At 37.3% G+C, this 25,038-nt stretch overlaps 1 protein-coding gene across 1 annotated transcript in view; it reads left to right on the top strand.

Moving 5' to 3' along the window:
- The window catches only part of MMP16 (matrix metallopeptidase 16), a 376,463-nt gene that overhangs the window by 168,666 nt on the left and 182,759 nt on the right, over positions 1 to 25,038 (top strand). The window contains exon 2 of the mRNA XM_052651756.1: positions 14,483 to 14,631. Coding sequence (XP_052507716.1) covers positions 14,483 to 14,631 — 149 coding nt within the window. The remainder of the gene's footprint in view (positions 1 to 14,482; positions 14,632 to 25,038) is intronic.

Below are 25,038 nucleotides of genomic sequence, written 5' to 3' on the forward strand. Positions count from 1 at the left end.
GACATTTTATAGATTATATACCATATAAAATTATTGTAAAATGTTGACTGTATTCCCTGAATGGTACAGTACATCCTTGCAACCGACTTTTTTAATGCATATGGTTTCCGCCTCTGAATCTTCTTTGCCAATCTTGCTCCTCCCCGTGCCTCTCTCCCCTCTGGCAGCCACTGTTTTGTTCTCTATATATTTGAGTCTATTTCTGTTTTGTTGTATTCATGCATCTGTCTTATTTTTTAGATTCTACATTAAGTAAAAATGTATGGTACTTGTCTTTCTTTGACTTACTTCAATAAGCATAAGATCCATTTATTTCTAATCTTCTTAAAAATTGCCATGGCCCAAAAGACACCTCATAAATATCTGTAAATGCGGCAGGAAGAGCTATGTCATTAGCTAATTACAAATCATTAGGCTTATTCATCAGTTATGGAATGTTTTTTGGTAAAGTTCACATGGTGAATTCTCATCTTTCCTGCTATCTATCAGTCATTTCTAAAAACAAATCAGGTGTTGCATTTTCATATTTTTAACTGAAGTTGGTCTCTTGGCAGGTTATTTCACAGGTGGAAAAATCTGTTCCTGGAATTTTAAAATACAAAATTTGGAGACAATTTCAATAGCTAATGTATTTATATCTTTTGAGAATGAAGTCATGTGATAATGGAAACATTTCCAAACATGCATCTTTAAAATACTCTCTACATGGTGCATCTTTCTTTCAAAAGCTGTTTTTTTTTTTTTTTACCTGAATTGCTAATACATCACTTTCATCTTAATAGGGGAGACTAAATTTATTTTTTTTTAATATACTCACAAAATAGCTATTGAGTAGATACTGCAACTGGCCCTGGACCAGCACAGGCTTGAACTGCACAGGTCTGCTTATGTGTTCATGTGTGCTAAACGGCTCAGTCATGTCCGACTCTGCAGCCCTGTGGACTGTAGCCCACCAGGCTCCTCTGCCCATGGGATCTTCCAGGCAAGAATCCAGGGGTGGGTTTCATGCCCTTTCCCAACCCAGGGGTCAAACCCACATCTCTTACTTTACCTGCATTGGCAGGCTGGTTCTTTCCCACTAGCACTGCCTGGGAAGCCCCTGCAGACATGCAAACTTTCCCTTCAATGTGTTTTTAAGTGGAGGATAATTGCATTGTTGTGTTGATTCCTGCCACACACCAACACGAATCCGCCATCTGTGCACCTATGTACCCTGCCTCTGCAGCCTCCCTCCATCCTCCAAGCCCGTCCTGCCCTCTGTGTGGTCACAGGGCACCTAATCTAAGTTCCTTGACTCATACAGGACATGTCCCCGGCTGTTTAATATTATATATGGTCATGTATATGTTTCAGTGCTGTTTTCTCAATTCGTCCCATCCTTCCCTTCCCCCACCGTGTCCATAAGTCTGTTCTCTATGTCTGTATCTCCAACGCTGCTCTGCAAATAGGATCATCAGTACCATCTTTCCAGATTCCATATATATGCCTTAATATACGATACTTGTCTTTCTCTTTCTAACTTGCTTCACTCTGTATAATGGGCTCTAGGTTCATCCGCCTCATTGGCACTGACTCAAATGTGTTCCTTTTTCTGGTTGAGTAATACGCCATTGTATACATCTACCACACTTCTTCACCCATGCATCTGTCTGTGGACATCTAGGTTGCTTCCATGTCCTAGTTATTGCAAATAGCACTGCAGTGAACATTGGAGGACATGAGCCTTTTTCAATTCTCGTTTTCTCAGCAATAGTATGGGATTGCTGGGCCATACGGTAGTTTTATTCCTAGGTTTTTAAGGAATCCCCATATTGTTCTCCATACTGGTTGTATCAGTTTGAATTCCCACCAACAGTGTAAGGTGGTCCCCTTTTCTCCACACCTTCTCCAGAATTTAGTGTTTGTAGACATTTTTGATGATGGACATTCTGACCCATGTGAGATGATGCCTCATTGTTGTTTTGATTTGCATCTCTCTAATAATGAGCCATGTTGAGCATCTTTTCATGTGTTTATTAGCCTTCTGTATGTCTTCTTTGGAGACATGTCTGTTTAGGTCTTCGGCCCACTTTTCATTCATGCTTGTTTTTCTGCTACTGAGATACATGAGACGCTTGTATATTTTGAAGGTTAATTCTTTGTCAGTTGTTTCATTTGCTGTTTTTTTCTCCCATTCTGAAGGTTGTCTTTTCACCTTGTTTATTGTTTCCTTTACTGTGCAAAAGCTTTTAAGTTTAATTAGGTTCCATTTGTTTCTTCTTGTTTTTATATCCAATAATCTAGGAGGTGGATCATAGAGGATCTTACTGTGATTTATATCAAAGAGTGTTCTGCCTATGTGTTCTAAGAGATTTATAGTTTCTTGTTTTACATATAGGACTTTAATCCATTTTGAAACTTTTTCAATGTATGTATTGGAAATATTGGGAGGAATTTATGGTAATATGAGAAAAGAAAGCTTACAAATGAACAGCATAGCATAGAAATACCAAAATTAAGAAAAGATATGCCATGACTATATAAAATATATGTAAATATATACATAGCATGCAAAATATGTATTATTCAACAGTGTATGTGGTCAGTAAATCTTCCAGTCATGTGCTCAGTTGCTCATCTGTGACCCTATGGACTCCAGCCCACTTGGCTCCTCTGTCCACGGGGTTTCCCAGGCAAGAATACTGGAGTGGGTTGCCATTTCCTTCTCCAGGGGATCTTCCTGACCCAGGGATGGAACCCATGTTTCCTGTGTCTCCTGTGTTGGCAGGCAGATTCTTTACCACTTAGTCACTGCCCTCATGATAATAGGCTATTAGTAGTTACATTTTGGGGTTGTTAAAAGTTATAACAAAGAGTAACTAAAGAGCCTCTTGATGAGGGTGAAGGAGGACAGTGAAAGAGCCAGGTTAAGACTAAGTATAAAAAAAACTAAGATTACGGCCTGTGGCCCCATTACTGTATTTCAAATAGAAGGGGGAAAGTTGGGCTCCAGAATCACTGTGGGCAGCGACGGTAGCCTTGAAATCCCAAGACAGTTGCTTCTTGGCAGGAAAGTGATGGCAAACCTAGACTCTCTTGAAAAGCGGAGACATGACTCTGCCATCAAAGGTCTGTGTAATCTTCCCAGTGGTCACATACAGTTGTGAGAGCTGGACCGTAGAGAAGGCAGAAACCAAAGAATTGATGCCTTCAAACCGTGGTGCTAGAGAAGACTCCCAAAAGACCCTTGGACAGCAAGGAGATCAAAGCAGTCAATTTTAAGGGAGATCAGCTCTAAATATTCACTGGAAGGACTGCTGCTGAAGATGAAGCTCCTTTTGGTCATCTGATAACGAATAGCTGACTCATTGGAAAAGACCCTGAAGCTGGGAAAGATTGAGGGCAGAAAGAGAAGAGGGTGTCAGAGGATGAGATGGCTGGTTGGCATCACAGATGCAGTGGACATAAACTTGGGCAAACTCTGTGAGATGGTGAGGGACAGGGAGGCCTGGCGTGCTGTATTCCATGGGGTTGCAAAGAGTCAGACATGACTGGGGGACTGAACAACAACAACAAAAGTTAAACACACCTTTTGAGGACAGTGAGGGCCAGCACCCTTGACTCCCACATTGTTCAGGAGTCAACTGTATTTGCAACTACTTATCTTTACAAAAAAAAGACAGTATATACTTTGTCTTTTTGTAAAAGAAATGAACACTTTATTTAAGAGTGACAACTTTTTATGTACTTTGTAAAGCAGGAAATGGGCTTCCCAGGAGGCATGGTGGCAAATAGACCTGCCAATGCAGGAAGACACAAGAGACCTGGATTCAACCCCTGGGTCAGGAAGATCTGCTGGAGTAGGAAATGACAGCTACACCAGTATGGTTGCCTGGAAAATTCCATGGAAAGAGGAGCCTGCAGGCTACAGTCCATGGAGTTGCAAAGAGTCATACATGACTGAGTGTACACACACATAGGCAGGAAACACCTACGTGATAACAAAATATTTTCTTGGTCATTTCACATCTCAAAATATTATACAGTTTCTACTTTTCAAAATGATAATATGTGAATCCATTTAAATATAGCTTCCTGTTATTTTTATTTTATTTATTTTAATGTTCTGGCATCAAGCTAACTCCTGACGGTAGCACTCTAAGCCCCTTTGACTGTGGAACCCCATCTCCTTCCTTCGGACACTTGATGGAAGCCAAGTGACAAACAAATGCATGAAGTCTATCCAAGGGAGGGTACCAGCATCAGTCTGTGCAGTAAATAAAAGTGAAGTTTATTGTTTTTCTTATTTTGTCATTAGGAAAGTTCATGGATAAATGTGTGGATATGTTCATTTTATACAATGCTTTGGTATTTCATGCCTACGTTTCCAACACATATTTTACCTCTACCTCAAAGAACCTAGTCGAGGTTAATTTATTCATCATTTTTTGGTGTTGGTGAGACTAAATCTGCCCATCCCTTCAATAAAGGCAGGTTCAGTACATCTTCCGTGTGACTTAGGCTCAACTCTGTAGCTCAGATGGTAATCTGCCTGCAATGCACAAAACCTAGGTTCAGTCCCTCAGTCAGGAAGGTCCTCTGGAGAAGGGAATGGCAACTCACTCCAGTCTTTTTGCCTGGAGAATCTCATGGACCGAGGAGCCTGGCAGGCTACAGTCTGTGTAGTCGCAAACAGTTGAACACAACTGAGTGACTGTCCCTACTACTACTAATGTCTTTTAGAAAATTCCCAATAAAGATGGATAAAGAGACAGTGTATCACAGTACTCTAACTTTCCAGCACAATGACTAGCATACAATGGAATCCCATTAAGGGCAGTTGTCTTTTTTTAAAAAATTAATTAATTAATATTTTAAGTGAAACAAAGTTGATTATTTTTAATGATAGAAGGTATAATTCACAAAGAAAATGTATGTCATAAACCATTAAACACCTAAAAACAAAGAAGCAAAAGTGAATAAAGCAAAAATCAGAAGAAATATGAGGGAAAATAGAAAAATATATAATCACAGTAAGACATATTAATATTTCTCTGAGAATATCTTATCAAATATAGAAAAAGTAAGAATAGAAACATCTTGAATGATGTTATTAATAATTTAAGTATAATAGATTTATAATTCTATTTATATTAATTATATACAATATACTTAAAATTTTGTATCTCATACATTCTTAGATATCCATAGGACACTTTAAAAAACTGGCAAAAGATAAACATTACTAAATTTCAAAAAGTAGAATTCTTTTTCTTGTGATTCAGTTATGTATATTATTTTTGAAATTACTTTCTTTTATAGGTTATTAAAAGATATTGACTATATCTGTGCTAAATAGAGTAAATCTCTGTTGCTTGTTGCTTATCTATTTTTATAAATTAGAAATCTATCATTCTATTCTTAATAAGTCAAACAAGTAGAATCAAAATGTCATAAATTTTTTAGTTAGGCCAATATTAATGTTTTCTAAAATATATATTATATATAATATTTACATACATGTATACAAACGCTTTTTACTACTCTGTATAAAGGCTTGAAAAAGGACATAAAAAAAAAACCAAGAAGAAACTGGAAAATACAAGCTAAATGAAATGGGAGCCATGCCCTCCTCCAGGGGATCTTCCCATCCCTGAGGTCAAATCTGCATCTCCTGAGTCAGTCTCCTGCATTGCAGGCAGATTCTTTACCACTGAGCCACCAGGGAAGCACTTTTGGGCTAGTAGGTAGCTATAATTCATATTTGTATCCACTTTTCAGAATAGAAAATTCAGGTTCTATATTCTACAATGCTTTATACTCAGTAAATATATGAAGTATCAATGGAATATGTCCTCAAATTTAAATAATTTTGCTGATGATAGCAAAAGATAAAGGATGATCAGATTTTATTGCTTATTTTGGTTAATAACAGAATATAACTGTTAGAAGTCTCATATTGGAAAATGGAAATTAACTTGACAATATTAAGAACTTACCTATTAAAAGTGCATTCTTTCAGTTACACTCTGTTAATTACAGCAGAATAGTTTAAATATTTCTTAGTAAAAATGTTAAATTTAACATGAAGGCAGTAACTTTTAAACTGTATGTCCCAATATAATTAAATATATATATATATATATATATATATAATTATATAAGTGGAAGTGTTATTATAAAAATATACTTATCACCCTTTTCCATGTTCTTCCATACTAAATACTATAACTGAGATCGTTTAATCACTGGGTGTGTGAAACTTGCCTTTGACCATACCAAACATTAGCTGAAATGAAAACCATACCTGAAATAACTGTCACAACTAGGAATATGGACTGGCAAAATGAGTTTTCAGATTAAATAAAACTCTAAATCTACCTCCCTTTGCTTCCTCTCCACTAATGTCTGTAATATCTAAAATACATCCTTTCATGCCCTAATAAATTTAATAGTTTAATCATTTAATTTTTTTCAGAGAAGAAGGTTAGGTTATCTGTGCATCGTTTTAATGTGTTCTCCCTGCATGTTGAGGCCTGTCAGTGAGGAAGTTTTAACATGGCTATTGCCTTTGAGACTCACTTGAATAACTGAGTAGCAATAGCTTAATTTTATATGAGAGCATTGATAAACACCTTCATGGATCATTACTTTGTCATGGCAGGGGTTTGCATAAATCAATGAAGCTATGAGCCATGCCATGCAGGGTCACCCAAGATGGATAGGTCATACTGAAGAGTTTGAGAAAACGTGATTCTCTGGAAAACGAAAGGGTAACCCACTCTAGTATTCTTGCCTGGAGAACCCCACAGACAGTTGTTGTTGTTCAGTTCCCAAGTCATATCTGAATCCTTGCGGCCCCTAGACTGCAGCATGCCAGGCCTCCCTGTCCCTCACTATCTCTCAGAGTTTGCCCAAGTTCCTGTCCATTGAATCGGTGATGCCCGTGGACAGTATGAAAAGGCAAAAAGATATGATGCCACAAGATGAACTCTCCGGCTTGGAAGGTGTCTGATACACTACTGGGGAAGAGCAGAGGGTGCTTACTGATAGTGCCAGTAAGATGAAGTGGCTAGGCCAAAGCAGAGATGACACTCAGCAGTGGATGTGTGTGGTGGTGAAAATAAAGTCTGATGATGTAAAGAACTATAGTGCGTAAGAACCTGGAATGTTAGATCCACAAATCTAGGTATAGTGGACATGGTCAAGCAGGAGATGTCAAGATTGCACATAGACATCTTAGGGCTCAGTGAACTGAAATGGATGGGAATGGGCGAATTTAATTCAGCTGAGCATTGTACCTATTACTGAGGGCAAGAATCCCTTAGAAGAAATGGAGTAGCCCTCATAGTCAACTAGAGCCCGAAATGCCGTACTTGGGTGAAATCTCAAAAAGGACAGCATGGTCTTGATTCATTTCTCAGGCAAACAATTCAAGTCCGTGCTTACCCACGGATACAGAAGAAGCCAAAGTTGACCAGGTCTGTGAAGACCTACAGCACCTACTAGAACTAACACCAAAAAAAAGACGTCCGTATTATCACAGGGGATAGGAAGGCAAAAGTAGGAAGTCAGGAGATACCTGGCATAACAGGCAAGTTTGGCCTTGGTGTACAAAATGGAGCAGGGTGAAGGCTAACAATTTTGTCATGGGAACATGCTGGTCATAGGAAACACCCTTTTGCAACAACAGAAAAGGTGATTCTACACATGAACATCACTAGACAAGCAACACAGAAATCAGATTGATTATGTTACTTATAACCAAAGATGGAGAAGCTCTATACAGTCAGCAAAAACAAGACCTGGAGATCATCGGCTCCTTATTGCAAAACTCAGGCGTAAATTGAAGAAAATGGGGAAAACCACTAGACCATTCAGGTACGACCTAAAATAAATCTCTTATGATTATACAATGGAGGTGACAAATAGATTCAAGGCATTAGATCTAGTAGACAGAATGCCTGATGAATAGGCATTCAATGTTAAACCTCGTGTGGATGGAGGTTTAACATTGTACAGGAGGCAGTGACCAACACCGTGCCAGAGAAAAACAAAGGCAAGAAGGCAAAGTGGTTGTCTGAGAAGGCTTTACAAGTAGCCCAGGGGAGAAGAGAAGGGGAAAGCAAGCAAGGTGAAAAGAGAAAGATTAAATTCAACAAAATGCAGGGTTCCAGAGAATAGCAAGGAGAGGTAAGAAGGCCTTCCTAAATTAGCATGCAAATAAATAGAGGAAAGCAATAGAAGGGGAAAGACTGAAAATCTTTAGGAACATTGGAGTTTCAAGGGAACATTTCATGCAAGGATGGACACAATGAAGGACAGAAATAGTAAGGACTAACAGAAGCAGAAGAGGTTAAAATGCAGTGGCAAGAATACACAGAAGAACTGTACAAAAACAGTCTTAACAACCTGGATAACCACGTTGGTATGGTCACTCCCCTAGAGCCAGACATCCTGGAGTGTGAAGTCAAGGGGCCCTTAGGAAGCATTACTATGAACAAAGCTAATGGAGGTGACGGATTACAGCTGAGCTATTTAAAATCCTAAAAGTTGATGCTGTAAAAGTATTGCACTCTGTATGTCAGAAAATTTGGAACACTCAGCAGTCACCACAGGACTGGAAAGGTCAGTTTTCATTTCAATCCCAAAGAAAGGCAATGCCAAAAATATTCAAACTACCCTAAAATTGTGCTCAGATAACATTGCTAGCAAGGTTATGCTCAAAATCCTTTGGCTAGGTTTCAGAAGTACATGAATCTAGAACTTCCAAATATAAAATATGGGTTTAGAAAGACAGGGGAACCAGAGATCAAATTGCCAACATTTGTTGGATCACAGAGAAAGCAAGTGAATTCCAGAAAACCATTTACTTCTGCCTCATTGACTACACTAAAGCCTTTTTTACTGTGTGGATCACAACAAACTTTGAAAAATTCTCAAAGAGATGGATATAAAAGACTACCTTACCTGTCTCTTGAGAAACCTACATGTGGGTCAAGAAGGGACCGTTAGAACAAGACATGAAACAACAGACTGGTTCCAAATTGGGAAAGGAGTACGTACAAGTATACACAACGTTGCGTATTGTCACCCTGCTTATTTAACTTATATGCAGAGTACATCATGCAAATTGCCAGGCTGGATAAATCATAAGCTGGAGTCAAGATTGCTGGGAGAAATATCACCAACCTCAGATATGCTGATGGTAGCACTCTAATGGCACAAAGTGAAGAGGAACTAAAGAGCCTTTTGATGAGGGTTAAAAGAGGAGAGAGAGTGAAAAAAGAAAACTGGCTTAAAGCTTAGCAATTAAAAAACCAAGATTCTGGCATCTGGTTCCATCACTTCAAGGCATATAGAAGGGGAGAAGGTGGAAGCAGTGACAGATTTATTTTTCATGGGCTCCAAAATCACTGCAGATGGTGACTACAGCCATTAAATTAAAGGACACTTACTCTGTGCAAAGAAAGCTATGACAAAACTAGACAGCATGTTAAAAGTCAAAGATATCACTTCCCCAGCAAAGGTCTGTATAATCAAAGTTATGGTTTTTTCCATTTGGGGATGGTTGGATAGCATCACCGACTCAATGGACATAGGCTGAGGAAACTCCGGGAAGTAGTGAAGGTCAGGGAAGCCTGGGAGGCTGCAGTCCATAGTCACAAAGAGTCTGACACGACTGAGCGACTGAACTACAACATGTCCGAGTGTGAGAGCTCAACTATTAAAAAGGATTAGCTCCAAAGAACTGATGCTTTGGAATTGTGGTGGTGGAGAAGACTCTTGAGTGTCCTTTGGACCGCAAAGAGATCCAACCAGTGAGTTCTATGGGAAATCAACCCTGAATATTCATTGGAAGGACTGATGCTGAAGCTGAAGGTCCAATACTTGGGCCACATGTTGAGAAGAGCCATCTCATTGGAAAAGAGTCTGAAGCTAAGAAAGATTGAAGGCAAAAGGAGAAGGGGGCACAGTGGATGAGATGGTTAGATAGCATCACCAACTCAATGGACATGAATTTGAGCAAAGTCCTGGAGATGGTGGAGGACAGAGGAGGCTGGCATGCTATGGTCTATAGGGTCGCAAAAATTTGAATGTGACTTCAAACAACAATAAGAAAACATATTAGTCTCAACAGCTGGATCAAGATTTATTTCTCTGGATTTTATTACTGGCCTGAGAGATGAAATAAGGGTATATATTCTAGAAGTGCTCTCTTACATTTTCCATTAGGCATAAGAACCATTCATGTCTCCTTTCTGTGGTTATTACTATCCCTGCTAGTACCACCCTGCTATATGGATTGCATAGCTGAATCAACTAATACAGATTTTCACTATACGATTACACTATATATTAACGACAAAGACATACTTTCTTAAAGAGTTTACTGAAACGTTGAGTGCCTGCTCCTCCTTCTTTATATCACAATCTAGTAACGGCAAAATCTATTGACGCAGAACTTAATATTAACGGTTTTGCCTTTTATTGCCTGATATATCTTCTTGCTCTGCAAAAAACAGACTTCTGGTTGTACCTCCACTTAGATAATCACTAAGTGAGGAAATTGGTTTTGTCTCCAAGACGGCAAGGTATTTGAATATATTAGTAACACAGGGAGAATGTAATTCAAGCTTAAATTGTGTTGAACCAGTTGAAGTTCTGTAGTTGGTTGTTCTGGTGGTAATGAGATAGGCTGAATCCCAGACTGTAAAAGGAGTCAAGTTTTCCCTTAGAGAAACCTTTGTCTCAACACTTTTTCTATGCTCTCGAATGCACATGCCAAGCCCTTGAGCAAAATAAAATAAAAACTGATTGCCATGTTTTACATCCTCCCTTTTTGTTTTGGGATTTGGGAAATATTCAAGCAGTATATGATTCTGTATCCTCTGTAGTTTGTCTTTGCTCACAATTCTGACTACTTAAATCTCACTTGCATTTTCAGTCTTGCCCATTCCAAGGACAGATCCTAATTTCATTAGGAGAAATTTCAAGAGCTCAGACAAGTCAGTAATCATAAAATATAATATAACTCACTGAACAAAAATTATACTGCTGACTTTATACATTCTCAACCCTCACATCAACCGTACAAGTTCACTATCATTTCCCCCAAATGCACACCCATGAAGAAAAGTTTCCTCGATTAACCAGTATGTACATTTGAAAACACTGAAAAAGGCACTGAGGCACAAACAATTATAGATCAAATTTATTTTCAATCAGCCAGGAGAAGCAATATGTTTTTAATATTGAAAATAAGAATATATTTCAAATAACAATATATGAGGACGGATGTCTATAGTATAGCCTTGGTAGCATAAGGCATACCTTTAAGTTTTACTTTGTAGATTTACTTTTTCTTAATCAAATAAGAGATTATAATTTAGTAGAAAGCAAGAAAGAGTTATGAATGAAGGTTGTTTCCTATGTCATTTATATTGTATCCCAATTTCCATTCACTATTACAGAATGATGAAATGCTAAGCCATCTATCTTGCTTTATTTGTACTGCAAGTATGTTTTATTTTATAAGAGGAAAATGGATTTACTTATACCAGAGACTCTTATGCTTATATTATGATTTCAAGTCAGTGTTTATTCCTGATCTTCACTATTTGAACCTGATCTTAATTCATTGGTAAAAAGTATCAATGTTTACAAAGCACTGTAAATTTTGACCAGAGAGGTTTCCTACCCTTGATGCTGAATGTACAGTTCAGCTTTTATTTGGCTAGTTTTGCATCACCATGTTGACCAAATTATTCTTATCCAGAGAACATTAGCTTCTTACTGTTTAGGACTATTTTGTACAGACCTTTTCCCTATCATACCAAAAATGGTCAGACTCTCAGAATGCTGTGGTTTCAACAGCTTAATTCAAATAATGTAAAGCAAAAGTGAATTCAAGAGAAGCTACCCCCTTGGTGATTAAAAAAAAAAATTAAACAGGTACTTCTTTTCATCTATATTTCCCACTTTGAATATTATGTATGTAGATAAACATACAAGATAAAATTTATACTCGAAAGCAATTGTAGATTTAGTCACTTGCATTTTAACTTGACCTGGAGTAAGGCTGTATACAGCATGTTTTGCTTCAATAAGAAATATTATTGAGAGCTTGCTGGTTTCATACTCTAATATGATACCAAATATAGTCATGCTTGATTTTACACTCTTGTGGGGAGATGCATTGCAATTTTCAATTGAGAATTACTCGTGGTCAACTGTTGATGTCAAAGAAGATTTCTTGACTAACATACAACAGTGATATTTAAAATGGTCAGGTCAACTCAAAGTGACCCATCATCTTATTGGGTGATGGTTTTGGTATGTTAGTCAGGATCATAAAATGGTATATCTAGCCTTTCTGATATTTTACAATCAAAAACATTTATTCACATCTCATTCATTTGGAAAAAAAGCCTTTTGTGATGAATGATATGATATAAAACTTGGATATATATAACCATTCATTTTTTTATGTAATTCTAACTCATTTGTTTAAAAGGCTAAGTCATAAATCAAATATGTATATTTTAGAACATGCTGTTTTTCACCTTGCACTTACATTTATACATTTTATAGTTTCTCTATTTATATATAAATCATAGGGCTTATTAACAATTTTTTTTCTGTAGTTCTCATAAACATGATTGCCAGTAGCTTAGCACCCATGTGTAACCTAGCAACGTCAGCTCTATAGCGAATAGGAATGGGTGCAAACAAAATGTTATGTGGAAATAAAGAGTTCAATTTTAGAATATTTGTGCATGTATACTGTTACAAAGCACGATGGAATCTTCTAATTTGAGTGAAAGTGCATGGCAATCATATTGAATTTCCTAGCAAATAATATCTTGCCAGTGAAATCTTTCTCCTTCGTTCAGGGGGAAAAAAGGTCTGTTTCAGACTGCACTATTTCAGTTGACTAGGATACTAAATATGTGTCTTCCCTGGCAGCCTATTCACTATAGATTAGATGAGAAGAGTGTCTTCACATGTTTTCACTATGTGGTAGATGAATCTACTAGATGGAGTTTCAATAATAAACCTTCCTGACAGTGGTGCATTTGCTAATTTCCTAAATAGTTTTAGAATAAAGTTTTATCTTATTTTCAAGGGGCTGTGCTGTATTTTGGGGGGTTGATTTCTTGTACAGACCACAAAAGATTCCACCTTATATTTTACATGGTAAGGCTTTGACAGATGTATTTAATATCAAGTTCTTTTGGTGAAATTTAACTTCTATAATTGCTATTTATGTTCAGTGAGAAAATAGCATTTTTTGTATTTGAGTCATAAGGTCATAATGGAATTGTCTCAGGTATTGGGGGAAAGTTGCAATTTCATAGGATTATTATTTGTATGATGAGTAGACTCAGGTATAAGGGGAAACACATACTGGTGAATATCTTCCATTCAATAGAGAAACTTTTATTCTGCTTCAAAGTCAGAATTACTTGGCCTTTCTGCATTTGACAGCTAGTTCACTGCACTTTAAGAAATCTTAGAGCTCTAAGGAAGATTGAAATAAGAGACAATGGGATAAGATATGGGCTGGGCATATAATTGTGTATTTAAAATGAACGCATAGAATTGTAAGACTAGAAACCATCTGCTCTGTGGTAGAGATTCTCCCCAACCCCTTCAAATAACCCAAGTTTTGGTTATTAAAAAAAAAAAAAATCTAACCTGAAATGACTGTGATTTTTGGCTATAATCATGACTAGGCTCAACACTGACATCTTCCTCTCCCTATCCCCCTAAATCTCTCTTCCTTAGAAGAGCAGAGTTAGAATAAGGAAATCCTTAAGGAAAGGGCCAGATATTCTTAACAAAATAGTCTGATTTCATCTGTATATGAAAAGCTTGGTCATTTGCTTGATTTGGTTGCGGTGAACCACAGTAAATAAGTGAAAGGATATCCTTTACATGAGACACCGTCCTCTGTTCCTGAAGATATCTAGTTACAATTGGCTAGACCAGTTGCATAGAATTCATACACCGAATATCATTACAGAAAAATTGGCCACACGTGGTGATGCTATGGGAGCTCCGGTCAGTGCTCTGATTGGTCAGGAAAGTGACATTTCAGATGTGGCACGTGGGCGTTAACTTCCGCTTCCTGCAAAGATGTCTCAGTGGGGGGTCATACTGTTGAAAAACTATCTTCATTTTTGGGAACTTGAGTTCCTCGAGGGCAGAAATGATCTCTGTGATTTTATCCAGTATCTACTGTAGTACCTTATGTAATATAATCTTGTGACAAAAGGTTAATCTTTTTCTTTACAATTAGAGTTTTGGATCTGTTAGATCTGTAACAAGCACTGAAATTACGAAAAATAGCCTAAAGCTAATAAAGACAAAGCAGTTAAGTAAGATACGCCGTTAAAGAGGAAATGAAGGTTAAAGTCACCTAGAGACGTAAACTGATTGCCATAAAATACTGTAACATGGTGAGGTTGATCTAAAAGTTACTGTGCTTGTATTGCAGGTTTGGTTACAGAAGTACGGCTACCTTCCACCGAGTGACCCCACGATGTCGGTGCTGCGCTCTGCGGAGACCATGCAGTCCGCCTTAGCTGCCATGCAGCAGTTCTACGGCATTAACATGACGGGAAAAGTGGATCGAAACACAATCGAGTAAGTCAAGGGCCCCTGCATTCTCTCCGTCTCAGTTCTTGAGCCAAACTAAGTAGTCTGAAGAAGTGAACTTTACCAGCCACCAATGGAATGGTTTGTCTCGTGCGCACTTCTTTGGAACTTAGTAGATCCAAAGAATCTATTAAGCTCTACTGTAACTCCGAATTCCCTTGAGATTTCATTAAAAAAACAAAAGCAAAAACACAAAATGAAGGTTACTTACCTGGAGTTTAGCAATACATTTTCCAAATAGGAAAGAAAATACCAACAGTGGGAGTCTAAACAGATGGACAGCGGAAGCCACTATAAGAATGGTGATCCGTGATGCACTGGAGCTGGCTCCTACGGCTGGAGGAAGCGGAGTGTGCGCAGCTCTTTCCCCAAATGACGTCATCACAGTAGCTTGAAATTGACCAAAGTCGAAATATTGAAACAAAGCAAAATGAGAAGCAGAGCAAATCAGAGCTCTGTTTTCGATGAGGAGAGAGTCAGAGAGCCCGCTAATAGTTTACTAGCGTTCCGTGAGTGACAGTTCTCACACTAGTGAAATCAAGGGAAGAGTTTTCACTGAAAAGTCTGTGCTTTCAATCTTTTAGTAACAAAGGGCTTATTTCTACTCTTTAATAATATTCGCTATTTTATTTATTGTTTTAGCAATCATTTGTTCAGTTATTTATTGAACCAGTTACTCTTTCCTGGGCATTTTATCTGTGAAAGAGGCATGTGGAGACTCAAAAAGACAAGAGTCTCTTCTTCAAAGGCACTTAATTGCAGCCATTACTGTCGCTTAAAATCCACCCTTATAGCCCGTTCCCACAACTTGTTAAGAAAATACAGTGTGAAAGGGCCAACAACATGGATACTTCATAGTAGATCTAGTAATCCACATGTGTTTTAGCAAGTCATTCACAGAGTCCAATTTGAAAAGACAAACCCCGTCAAAATGCCACTGTGAGTTTCTTTTTGGGGGGGGTCGATCACACAACTCCTCAGTATGGACTATGACAGTCATCATGAGACATGCAAGGGGCATCAATGGCAGTGTTGGAAGGAAAAGCATCTGGGAGACAGAAGTCAACATTTGCCACAAGTAATTTCTATGGAGATTCACAGTTGGACAATTCCTAAACAAGACGACATCAAGAATAATGTAGTAGATATTCTGGTTTCTGAGACCAATAAACACCTGAACGTATAGTGAATGAACAAATCTTGAATAAGTATTATAATCTGATGAGCTTATAAATTCTAACTTGCACAGTCATATCAATCAATAGACTCAGTATAGATATTCTTCGATTTTATAAAACGATGATTTTGGAGAAATAATTGGAGAAATATTTTTGGAGAAAAAAATATTTTTGGAGAAATAATATCACTATCTCAGCAAAAACATCCCCCAAATAAATAAGATGTTAGTTTTGGCAGAGAAAAATTTAAAAGAAGCATAAAAATAAGACAAGTAATCATCTTGGTAAGTCTGGCTTCATGTAGACCGGTGACTCATTTTAATGACAGTTCAGCAGATCATGTCTTAAGGATATTTCCATGCTAAAAACCAATACTTATTAAGTACACACTGTTCTGTATTTATAACTGTTTCAACCGAGGGGTAGTTGTGATAAAAACACAAAAGTATAAAATATTGTATCTGACTGTCTTAAAAGAAATCAGAGCAAAACTGATACAGCTTTTATCATATAGCAAACACAACTGATTTTATACTTGATTCCTTATTGAGACTATATTGTCTCTGCTTCATGTTATGTTCTGAGTGAAAGATACAAATTAGAGAAACATAGAAAATAGCTTGAGTAGCACAGTACATCTTGTAGCAAGACATCATGATCAGTGTTATAACACAAAGAAGAATGTGCCTTAGTTACCAAGGTCCTTTTCAATGGGAGAGGAAAAGAAAACACGAAAGAATTCTAATAATGAGTATAAAGATTTTCCAAAGCTTCCATTTTTTCAGAGGGTAAAATGAGAAAAAGCAGAGACAGTGAGACAGAAGTTAACCAAAGGAGCAACATTTGAAAAACAACTTAGGTTAAAAAAAAACTGGTAGACAAGTTTGTGGATATTTGGTTATTTTTTCTTCAGTGGGGGAAAAATAAATTATGTGCATGTGAGCAAGGTATAAAAATCATTATTTAAAAATTGAGAGTAAAATAATATAGCAATTGTGGCAACACTGATAAACAAAAAGAATAAAGTGTTATTTTGCATTCTGTGATTTTTTTCATGTTCTCTATTCATCAAAATATTTGCCTTGTTATTATTGATAATTGTCGATAACAATGTGATCCAACCAGTTCATCTTAAAGGAGATCAGTCCTGGGTGTTCATTGGAAGGACTGATGTTGAAGCTGAAACTCCAATACTTTGGCCACCTGATGTGAAGAGTTGACTCATTGGAAAAGACCCTGATGCTGGGAAAGATTGAGGGCAGGAGGAGAAGGGGATGACAGAGGATGAGATGGTTGGATGGCATCACCGACTCAATGGACATGAGTTTGGGTGGACTCTGGGAGTTGGTGATGGACAGGGAGGCCTGGCATCCTGTGGTTCATGGGGTTGCAAAGAGTCGGACATGACTGAGTGACTGAACTCAACTGAACTGAACAATGTGATGCTGTAGTTTATTGACAGTTATGTCTGAACATATTTTTCATTGATGTTAAAGTCAATGAAAATTTAGTTTTTCTATTAGAAATAAAAGGAACTTCAAGTTAACTGTATAGCTAGACATAGTCATAAATTATTTTGCCACAAGTACACTGTAAGTTCTGTAACATTGTCAAGTAGCATTATTGCTTCTAGATAGCAAAGGGGAAGATGATTCATTCTTTCAGTGCAGGGAAGAATTCTTTGTGTCCATTGAGTCCTTGATACTCAAAATACTTCAGCATTTATAATGATCAATATATATCAACCCTACACAATAGGGAAGATAAGAATACATTTTTCTCTCTACTTTTTTAAAACTGAAAGTCAAAGTCTAAGTGAAGTCCAAATTAGTTTCAGAGTCCAGAATTTCTGACATTTACTTGGGGAACTTCCCACTATACCATGCTGTGTACCTTTGAGAAATGGCACATTTTTCTTAAATACATAAAATATCTGGGCTCAGGTATATATAATTAATTCTTACATATTAAGTTAATTTAATATATGATTTTAAAATTGTATTTTGCTTCTAATACTTATGGTATAACTATGATGGTATAAATATGATGCTAGTCATACTATTTCTGTCATCAAAATAAGAAAACAAATAACAAATGATTGAAGATTAAACAGTTTGCAAGCAGTCTGATAAAAATAAATTCATTACCTCCCCTAACATATTGAAAGAGATACTTAAATATTAACTTTGATTTGCATCTGTGAAAACAGAATGAAGAATTAATATAATGCATTCTTTGAAAGTAAGAAACCTGTTATCAATATTGGGAATAGAATTTTGAAATAGAATTTCTATTTCTACCAAAATAGAATTTTGGTACTGCTGCCCTATTATCATTGGAATTCTCTCTTAATAGTATACTATCAAATTTTCATTTTAGTCATAACATACCTCTTATCCAAAATAAATACAGTGTTAAATTTTTAAGCAAAATCTCCAGCAAGTCCTGTGTTTTGTTGCTGTGTACGATACAGAACTCTTTCATCCCAACATTGCAAAAAGTGTTGTGGACATGCCTTCTTATTCTGTAATGCAGAGCTGATAACTTTTTATGAAAATTATGACTCAGTTCTAAAAACAATAAATTGTGACCTGGAAAACAAATTATGTTAGTTGTGCTTATTGCTGCTACTGCTTCTGCTGCTGCTAAGTCCCTTCAGTCGTGTCTGACTCTGTGCGACCCCATAGGTGGCAGCCCACCAGGCTCCGCCGTCCCTGGGATTCTCCAGGCAAGAATAATGGAGTGGGTTGCCTTCTCCAATGCTTGAAAGGGAAAAGTGAAAGTGAAGTCGCTCAGTCGTGTCTGACTCAGCGACCCCATGGACTGCAGCCCACCAGGCTCCTCTGTCCATGGGATTTTCCAGGCAAGAGTACTGGAGTGGGGTGCTATTGCCTTCTCTGAGTTAGGCTTATCACTAGATACTAAAATGAGACCGCTGGGTCCTATAAAAGGTGTCATTTGTGTCTCTCCCACATTTGAGAGCCCCTGCTGATCACTGAAAAGACTCAAGGTGGATAGGTTTGATTTTCTAAAGTAGCTAAAAAAAGGTCTTTGTCAGGAGATAATAGAAGAGGAATGTGTGCAGGATTCCTTTGAACCCTTCGTGTGGAAAGGGGTCTGAACAGTTTGTAACCCTTCTTTGGCAGGATGCTGTAAAAAGTACAGAGGTGTAGAGAAAGGCACGGGTCTTTTGCTGGCATACAGTGGATCAGACTCCAGACCAAGAGAAAGAACTGTGTCGGCGTGAAGGCTTTCAAGTAAAATGACTGTTACAGCATTATAATGAATGATCAGCTAAATAAGCAGCCTTAAATTTAAAACCAACCCGTTTTTCTGCTTTTTAGTTTGTTTTTGGTGTTTTTTTCTTTAAAGGAATTTTATTCTAACTCAGTTATTTTGGAATTGAGAAAGCACCTTTTCCTTTAAATGGAGTGTTATACCTGGTAGTTATTTCTAGGTGAACCCATTAAAGCCTTGTTAACGCCTCCTCACTTTCCCTTCCTAGACTGTGATGCCTCCTCTGTCCTTTGTGTCATTCTCATTGTCACTCATACTAGGAACCCTGTGGCTTCACTTGCCTCTTGTCTGTGTTTCCCTCTGAAAAGTCCTGTGTGTTCTTAGTCGCTCAGTAGTGTCCGACTCTTTGCGACCCCATGGACTGCAGCCCGCCAGGCTCCACTGTCCGTGGGGATTCTCCAGGCAAGAATACTGAAGTGGGTTGGCATGCCCTCCTCCAGGAGATCTTCCCATCCCAGGGATTCGACCCAGGTCTCCCGCATTGTTAGGAGGATTCTTTGCCAGCTGAATTATCAGGGAAGCCCCCAGTCGTGAGGTATTTGTTACTCAGGATACTCAGCTCAGATTATGCACCAGTTTTGTTAAGTGTAATCCCTGTAATTACACAACTTAAGCAATTCTCTGAGCTTCTGTAATATCAAATGTATGTTTGGTAACGATCTATGCTGAAATTGCATTCTATCATTTTGCATAGTCAAATTATAAGCTATGAACTTTTTATCTAAGTTTTATTACATAAAACATGTAGTATAGTTGGAGACCTAAAGTTGTTCATCAGTGTTAAAATAATGTCTTAGGATTCATTTGCAGATTCCATAAATGTTTATCTAATTTTAGACTTGTTTTAGTCAGTTGTTTTCTTTTGACAGACGTTTGATGGATTCAATCTATAAATCTTGGATAATTAAAAGTGATGATGCCAATTATGATCATCCCTATATTATGTTAAAGACGTTAACCATTTTCAAGCAACATATTTGCTTATTACTTTAAGTGGCATGTTTTCAATATATAGCTTTTGAATTAATTAGCATTAGTATTGGAGAGATAGTAATAAATACTTATATTACATCCACCCCAAAATGAGCTCACTATCATAAATTGCAATGGTTCTTCTAAACTATTCGTTGCTTAACTAATTTTAGTAAGCAAGCTTAGTTAAATTCCATAGGTGAAATAATCTGTGTTACGCATAAAATGAAGTATTTTGCAAGAACACAAAAATATACTAAGGTGGTAAGAGTCTAATATGTTTTAATAGTAAGTATTTTAAAATTTTAGTTTAACTTTTTATGTATACAATGTTATCCCCCAAGGAATACTTGATGGGATTTGTAAGGTGATCTTTCACTTTGTTTCTCTCTCCATATATACAGTGTGTGTGTTCACACACACACACACACACATATATATATTTACAGTCACATATATATCTATACATTTGTATATATATAATAGATAATCTCAGTAATTCTGTTTAATTTATTTAAACCATGCCCAGAAATTTGTCTTAATTAAAAATTAAAGACAAAATAAGTAGCTTTATTCAAAGAATTGCCATGAAACTGTTGTGATATTTGAACTCGATTTTGGAATTCAAATATTTATTTAGATGTATCAAGAAGCATACATTTTTTGGTTTACTTATCCATATGTTTCATGATTTTTTATTTTTTTGTCTAAATTATCAAGTTAAGACTCTCTTCATTTTCAATTTGGATGTAAAAAATAGATCTATCAGTAGTTACAGTTTTTTCTTTATTATTTTTGAATATAGAAGTGGTACTCAAAGCTATAACATTATAGCATGGGTCAATACACATTTTGGTAACTACAGAGGGTTGGTTGATAGCTAAATGAAGGGTCATTAGAGCCCAGTTAAAGGTGACGTATGAAAGCTTAAATAAGAGCTGACACTATTAACAGAGCTTTTGTTCACATTGCAGATCATGGAGTCTTAATACTTTTATTCTCTTTGCATGGGTTTTTAAGTAGTTTAACTTTGCAGTTTCATCTTTATGAATAACATGTGTGTCCATGCAGACAGCTAACGAGTTGACAGAAGGAAAGAGATTCTGGACTAGAGTGAGCTATCAGTCTGTCTACATTTTGAGCCCTAAGTTAATTAACTTTTGAAAAATTTCCTTCATGATTGTTGAACTTAGCTCTGTGAATACAAGCAAAACCTAAGAATTTTTAAGGGAATCAAAATAAGCCAACTTTAAAATTTTCTAGAAAGATTTCTCTGTCAACTTTAATAGTAGATGTTACTCTTACCTTTCCTTAGAACTTTGAGAAGTTTGGAGGATAGAAACCTGTTTAATATATTATGCTGATGAATGTTTTTCAGAGATTACTAATGCATAATGCACAAAATATATATTTTCACATCTTTTCCTCTTGGTAAAGTTAGATATATGTGCACAAAGCTACTGCGTGGCACAACCTCAACCCCAAAGGGCCGCATTCTCATCTTAATCAATTGAGGAGGTGCCTTCCTGCAGCTCCACTAGGGGTATCAGGGGCATGGACTACAGCTTGAAGGAACCTCTTGGAGTCATACAATGGGTAGCCCCAAATGTTTGGCACAAATGCCCAACTCATTTTTTTTTTTAACTGAAGCTAATGAATACTGTTTATTTTTTTTTTTTATTTAAAATTTATTTATTTATTTATTTATTTGGCTTCTAAGTTTCTGCTACTAACCTTTATTTTTTTTTAAAAAAAATTTTAAAATCTTTAATTCTTACATGCGTTCCCAAACATGAACCCCCCTCCCACCTCCCTCCCCATAACATCTCTCTAGTGACTCTTAGCATTACTGCAAACTTGTTTAGAAGCTTATGGTTACATTACTTACATAAAACAGAGGATAGTGTACCTGTTGTTATGCTTGTTATCAAAATACTAGAATTATCACTGTCTTGAATAACAGTGCTTTAGGTCAGCATACAAGTCAGTGTGAATTGAAATCTGTATACTGCTGTTTCTACTACTTCCTGTAGTAGAAGTGCAACTACTTCCTGATATGTGTAAAATAGTATTAAGGCATCCGATCCCATCACTTCATGGCAAATAGATGGGGAAACCGTGGCTGATTTTATTGTGGGGGGCTCCAGAATCACTGCTGATGGTGACTGCAACCATGAAATTAAAAGACGCTTACTCCTTGAAAGGAAAGTTATGCCCAACCTAGACAGCATATTAAAAAGCAGAGACATTACTTTGTCAACAAAGGTCCATCTAGTCAAGGCTTTGGTTTTTCCAGTAGTCATGTATGGATATGAGAGCTGGACTATAAAGAAAGCTGAGCACAGAAGAATTGATGCTTTTAAACTGTGGTGTTGGAGAAGACTCTTGACAGTCCCTTGGACTGCAAGGAGATCCAACCAGTCCATCCTAAAGGAGATCAGTCCTGGGTGTTCATTTGGAAGGACTGATGCTGAAGCTGAAATTCCAATACTTTGGCCACCTCATGCGAAGAGCTGACTCATTTGAAAAGACCCTGATGCTGGGAAGGATTGAGGGCAGGAGGAGAAAGGGACGACAGAAGATGAGATGGTTGGATGGCATCACTGACTCAATGGACATGAGTTTGGGTAAACTCTGGGAGTTGGTGATGGATAGAGAGGCCTGGTGTGCTGCGATTCATGGGGTCACAAAGAGTCAGACACGACTGAGTGACTGAACTGAACTGAATTGTGTTATAATCATTAGTTAATAATAATAACATTGCTATGTGCCAGGAACTGTTCTTAAGTATTTCATATGATTTAAATAGTTTAATTCTCACATTAACTCAGTAATAGTACAATTGTTTCATTTCAAAGAAGAGAAAGCTAAAGCATAGAAAGATACATTAGAGTGACTGATAGCACAGGGCTTGTGAATCAGTGGAGGGGAAGGGAAACCCTGGTAGTTTGGCTCTAGAATTCCTGATTTCAACTTATATAATGTAACTTTTCACAATAAAATTCATTTTAATTATTTTAATTTTTAAGTGGAATTAATTTAAGTGAAGATATTAGTGATCTGCCGAACTAGTTTCAAAGTGTTCTGGGTTCTAAACAGTTAAGTCAATACTTAATAACAGTATTATATTTATGAAAATTGGGTGATGCCATTATTTATACCTTGATTTTACAGAATGTCTCTCTTGGAGGCTACCATCCTCAGCGCCGTGCTCATTCCCCATGTCTTTGTTCATTTTGGAATGTCAAGTTAAAATTCTTAGCAAGTAAGTCAATAGAGAAACGCAGGTGCATATGCATCGTCACACTGAAAAAAGAGAAGTGCTTTAGTAGTGACACTTCTGCAAAAAAGTGCTACTTGAAAATAATACACACACACACACAGACATGCACTTCAACACCTTTGCATATGATGAAGCTATTATCTTAGGTGAGACAATCAGTCAATTTTACTTTTTGCATCCAGTTTTACATTCTTTTGTATAGGTAAATATGGGATTTATCAAATTGATATGTGATTGCAACTAAAATTTTGGTGGATGATAACTAGAAGTGGATCACCAGACTTTGCCTGAATAGCAACATTAATATGCTAATTTTGCTTTTAGTGTTAGACAGCATTTAATTCATTGATAAATTCTAATAAACACTGACCACTCTTTATGTCATGGAGAACTTAAAAACTGTATGAGAAACAAATGCTTATAGAATGAATGAGTAAGCGGCTGGAATCACATAAAGATCCTGAGGACAGATTTAGCTCAAACACTGCATGGCACACTCAGTGTCACCTTGTGCCCTGATCATATTTTGGAGACTTGACATATTTCAATAGTTAATATCTGCTAATATCTCTGTGCTAGAATATTTAGATATATATATTGATGAGGTTGACATAGAATTATCTTGACCAATGCCCATTAAGTGTTCTTTATTTTTTTTAAGTGTTCTTTAAGTTAAATTATTAGTTTATATTGCCTTATGCCTGTTCTTGTGTTTATTTCTTACACTTAAGTCATCTACTTTATGATTTAATCATATATGAAAGTTTCCACATAATATCCATCTATAGAAGCATTTGTCCAAGGCACAGAGCTATGAGCTACAAAGTCTTTAAGAAACATATAGGATCGTAGGGGGCAGGTCATTATGTGCGAAAAAAAAAGAAATTACACGAAGACCGTTCATTTGCTTCATGTTCCTCATGGGAGACGTCACTGGGTCCGGGCCCCATACAGTGCTCTCTGGCTAGACACACAGGCTGGTGAAAGACAGAGGCAGACAGGTACCCGTTGGTTATACACTGTGATATGTGCTGTGTTGAGATGTAAACTGTCCCTGTGCAAGTGAAATAATGAAGGAAGATCAGGATTTTCAGTGTCAACAAGGCGGAAAAAGCATTCCAGACGGAAGTCACTGTATGCAAAGGCAGAAAGGGATTTGGTTCTTGTAGGGAAAGAGCAAAATTAGCCTAGATGGCATGGTCAGGTGCTCTTGCCCCACAGCCTCTTGTTCTGGCCCCATGTTTTGTAAATAATGTTTACATAACAGCTGGGATCAGTTATAGCACTGTGCATGCGCGTCACGAGGTCCTTGCTTGGTCGCGAGGTGTTTTGTGCAGTGTGCCTGTTCGCTAGGAAAGCCGTGGCTGCTGCGGCGCTGGGGCTACCCTGGAGTGGCATCATGGTTATGCGAGGTTACGTCACGGCTACTTTGTGTCTCTGTCATGGTTATGTTGTGGCTGCTGCTGCTGCTACAGCCAGGAGAGAGGTAGTATTGTGACTGCCATGCCAGCCAGGAGAGAATGAACCTGTCTGCAATTCCTACAGCTCCTCAAGTCTCCTTCCAGCCTGTTAGCTCACACCTAGCCTACCCTGGGTTCAGTGAACAGTGTGAACACCAAGACAGTTGATGTCATGAGCAGAATCAGACATACAGCTGGTGTAGAC

Source organism: Budorcas taxicolor, chromosome 14 (assembly GCF_023091745.1).
Source record: "Budorcas taxicolor isolate Tak-1 chromosome 14, Takin1.1, whole genome shotgun sequence".
Classification (NCBI taxonomy): domain Eukaryota; kingdom Metazoa; phylum Chordata; class Mammalia; order Artiodactyla; family Bovidae; genus Budorcas; species Budorcas taxicolor.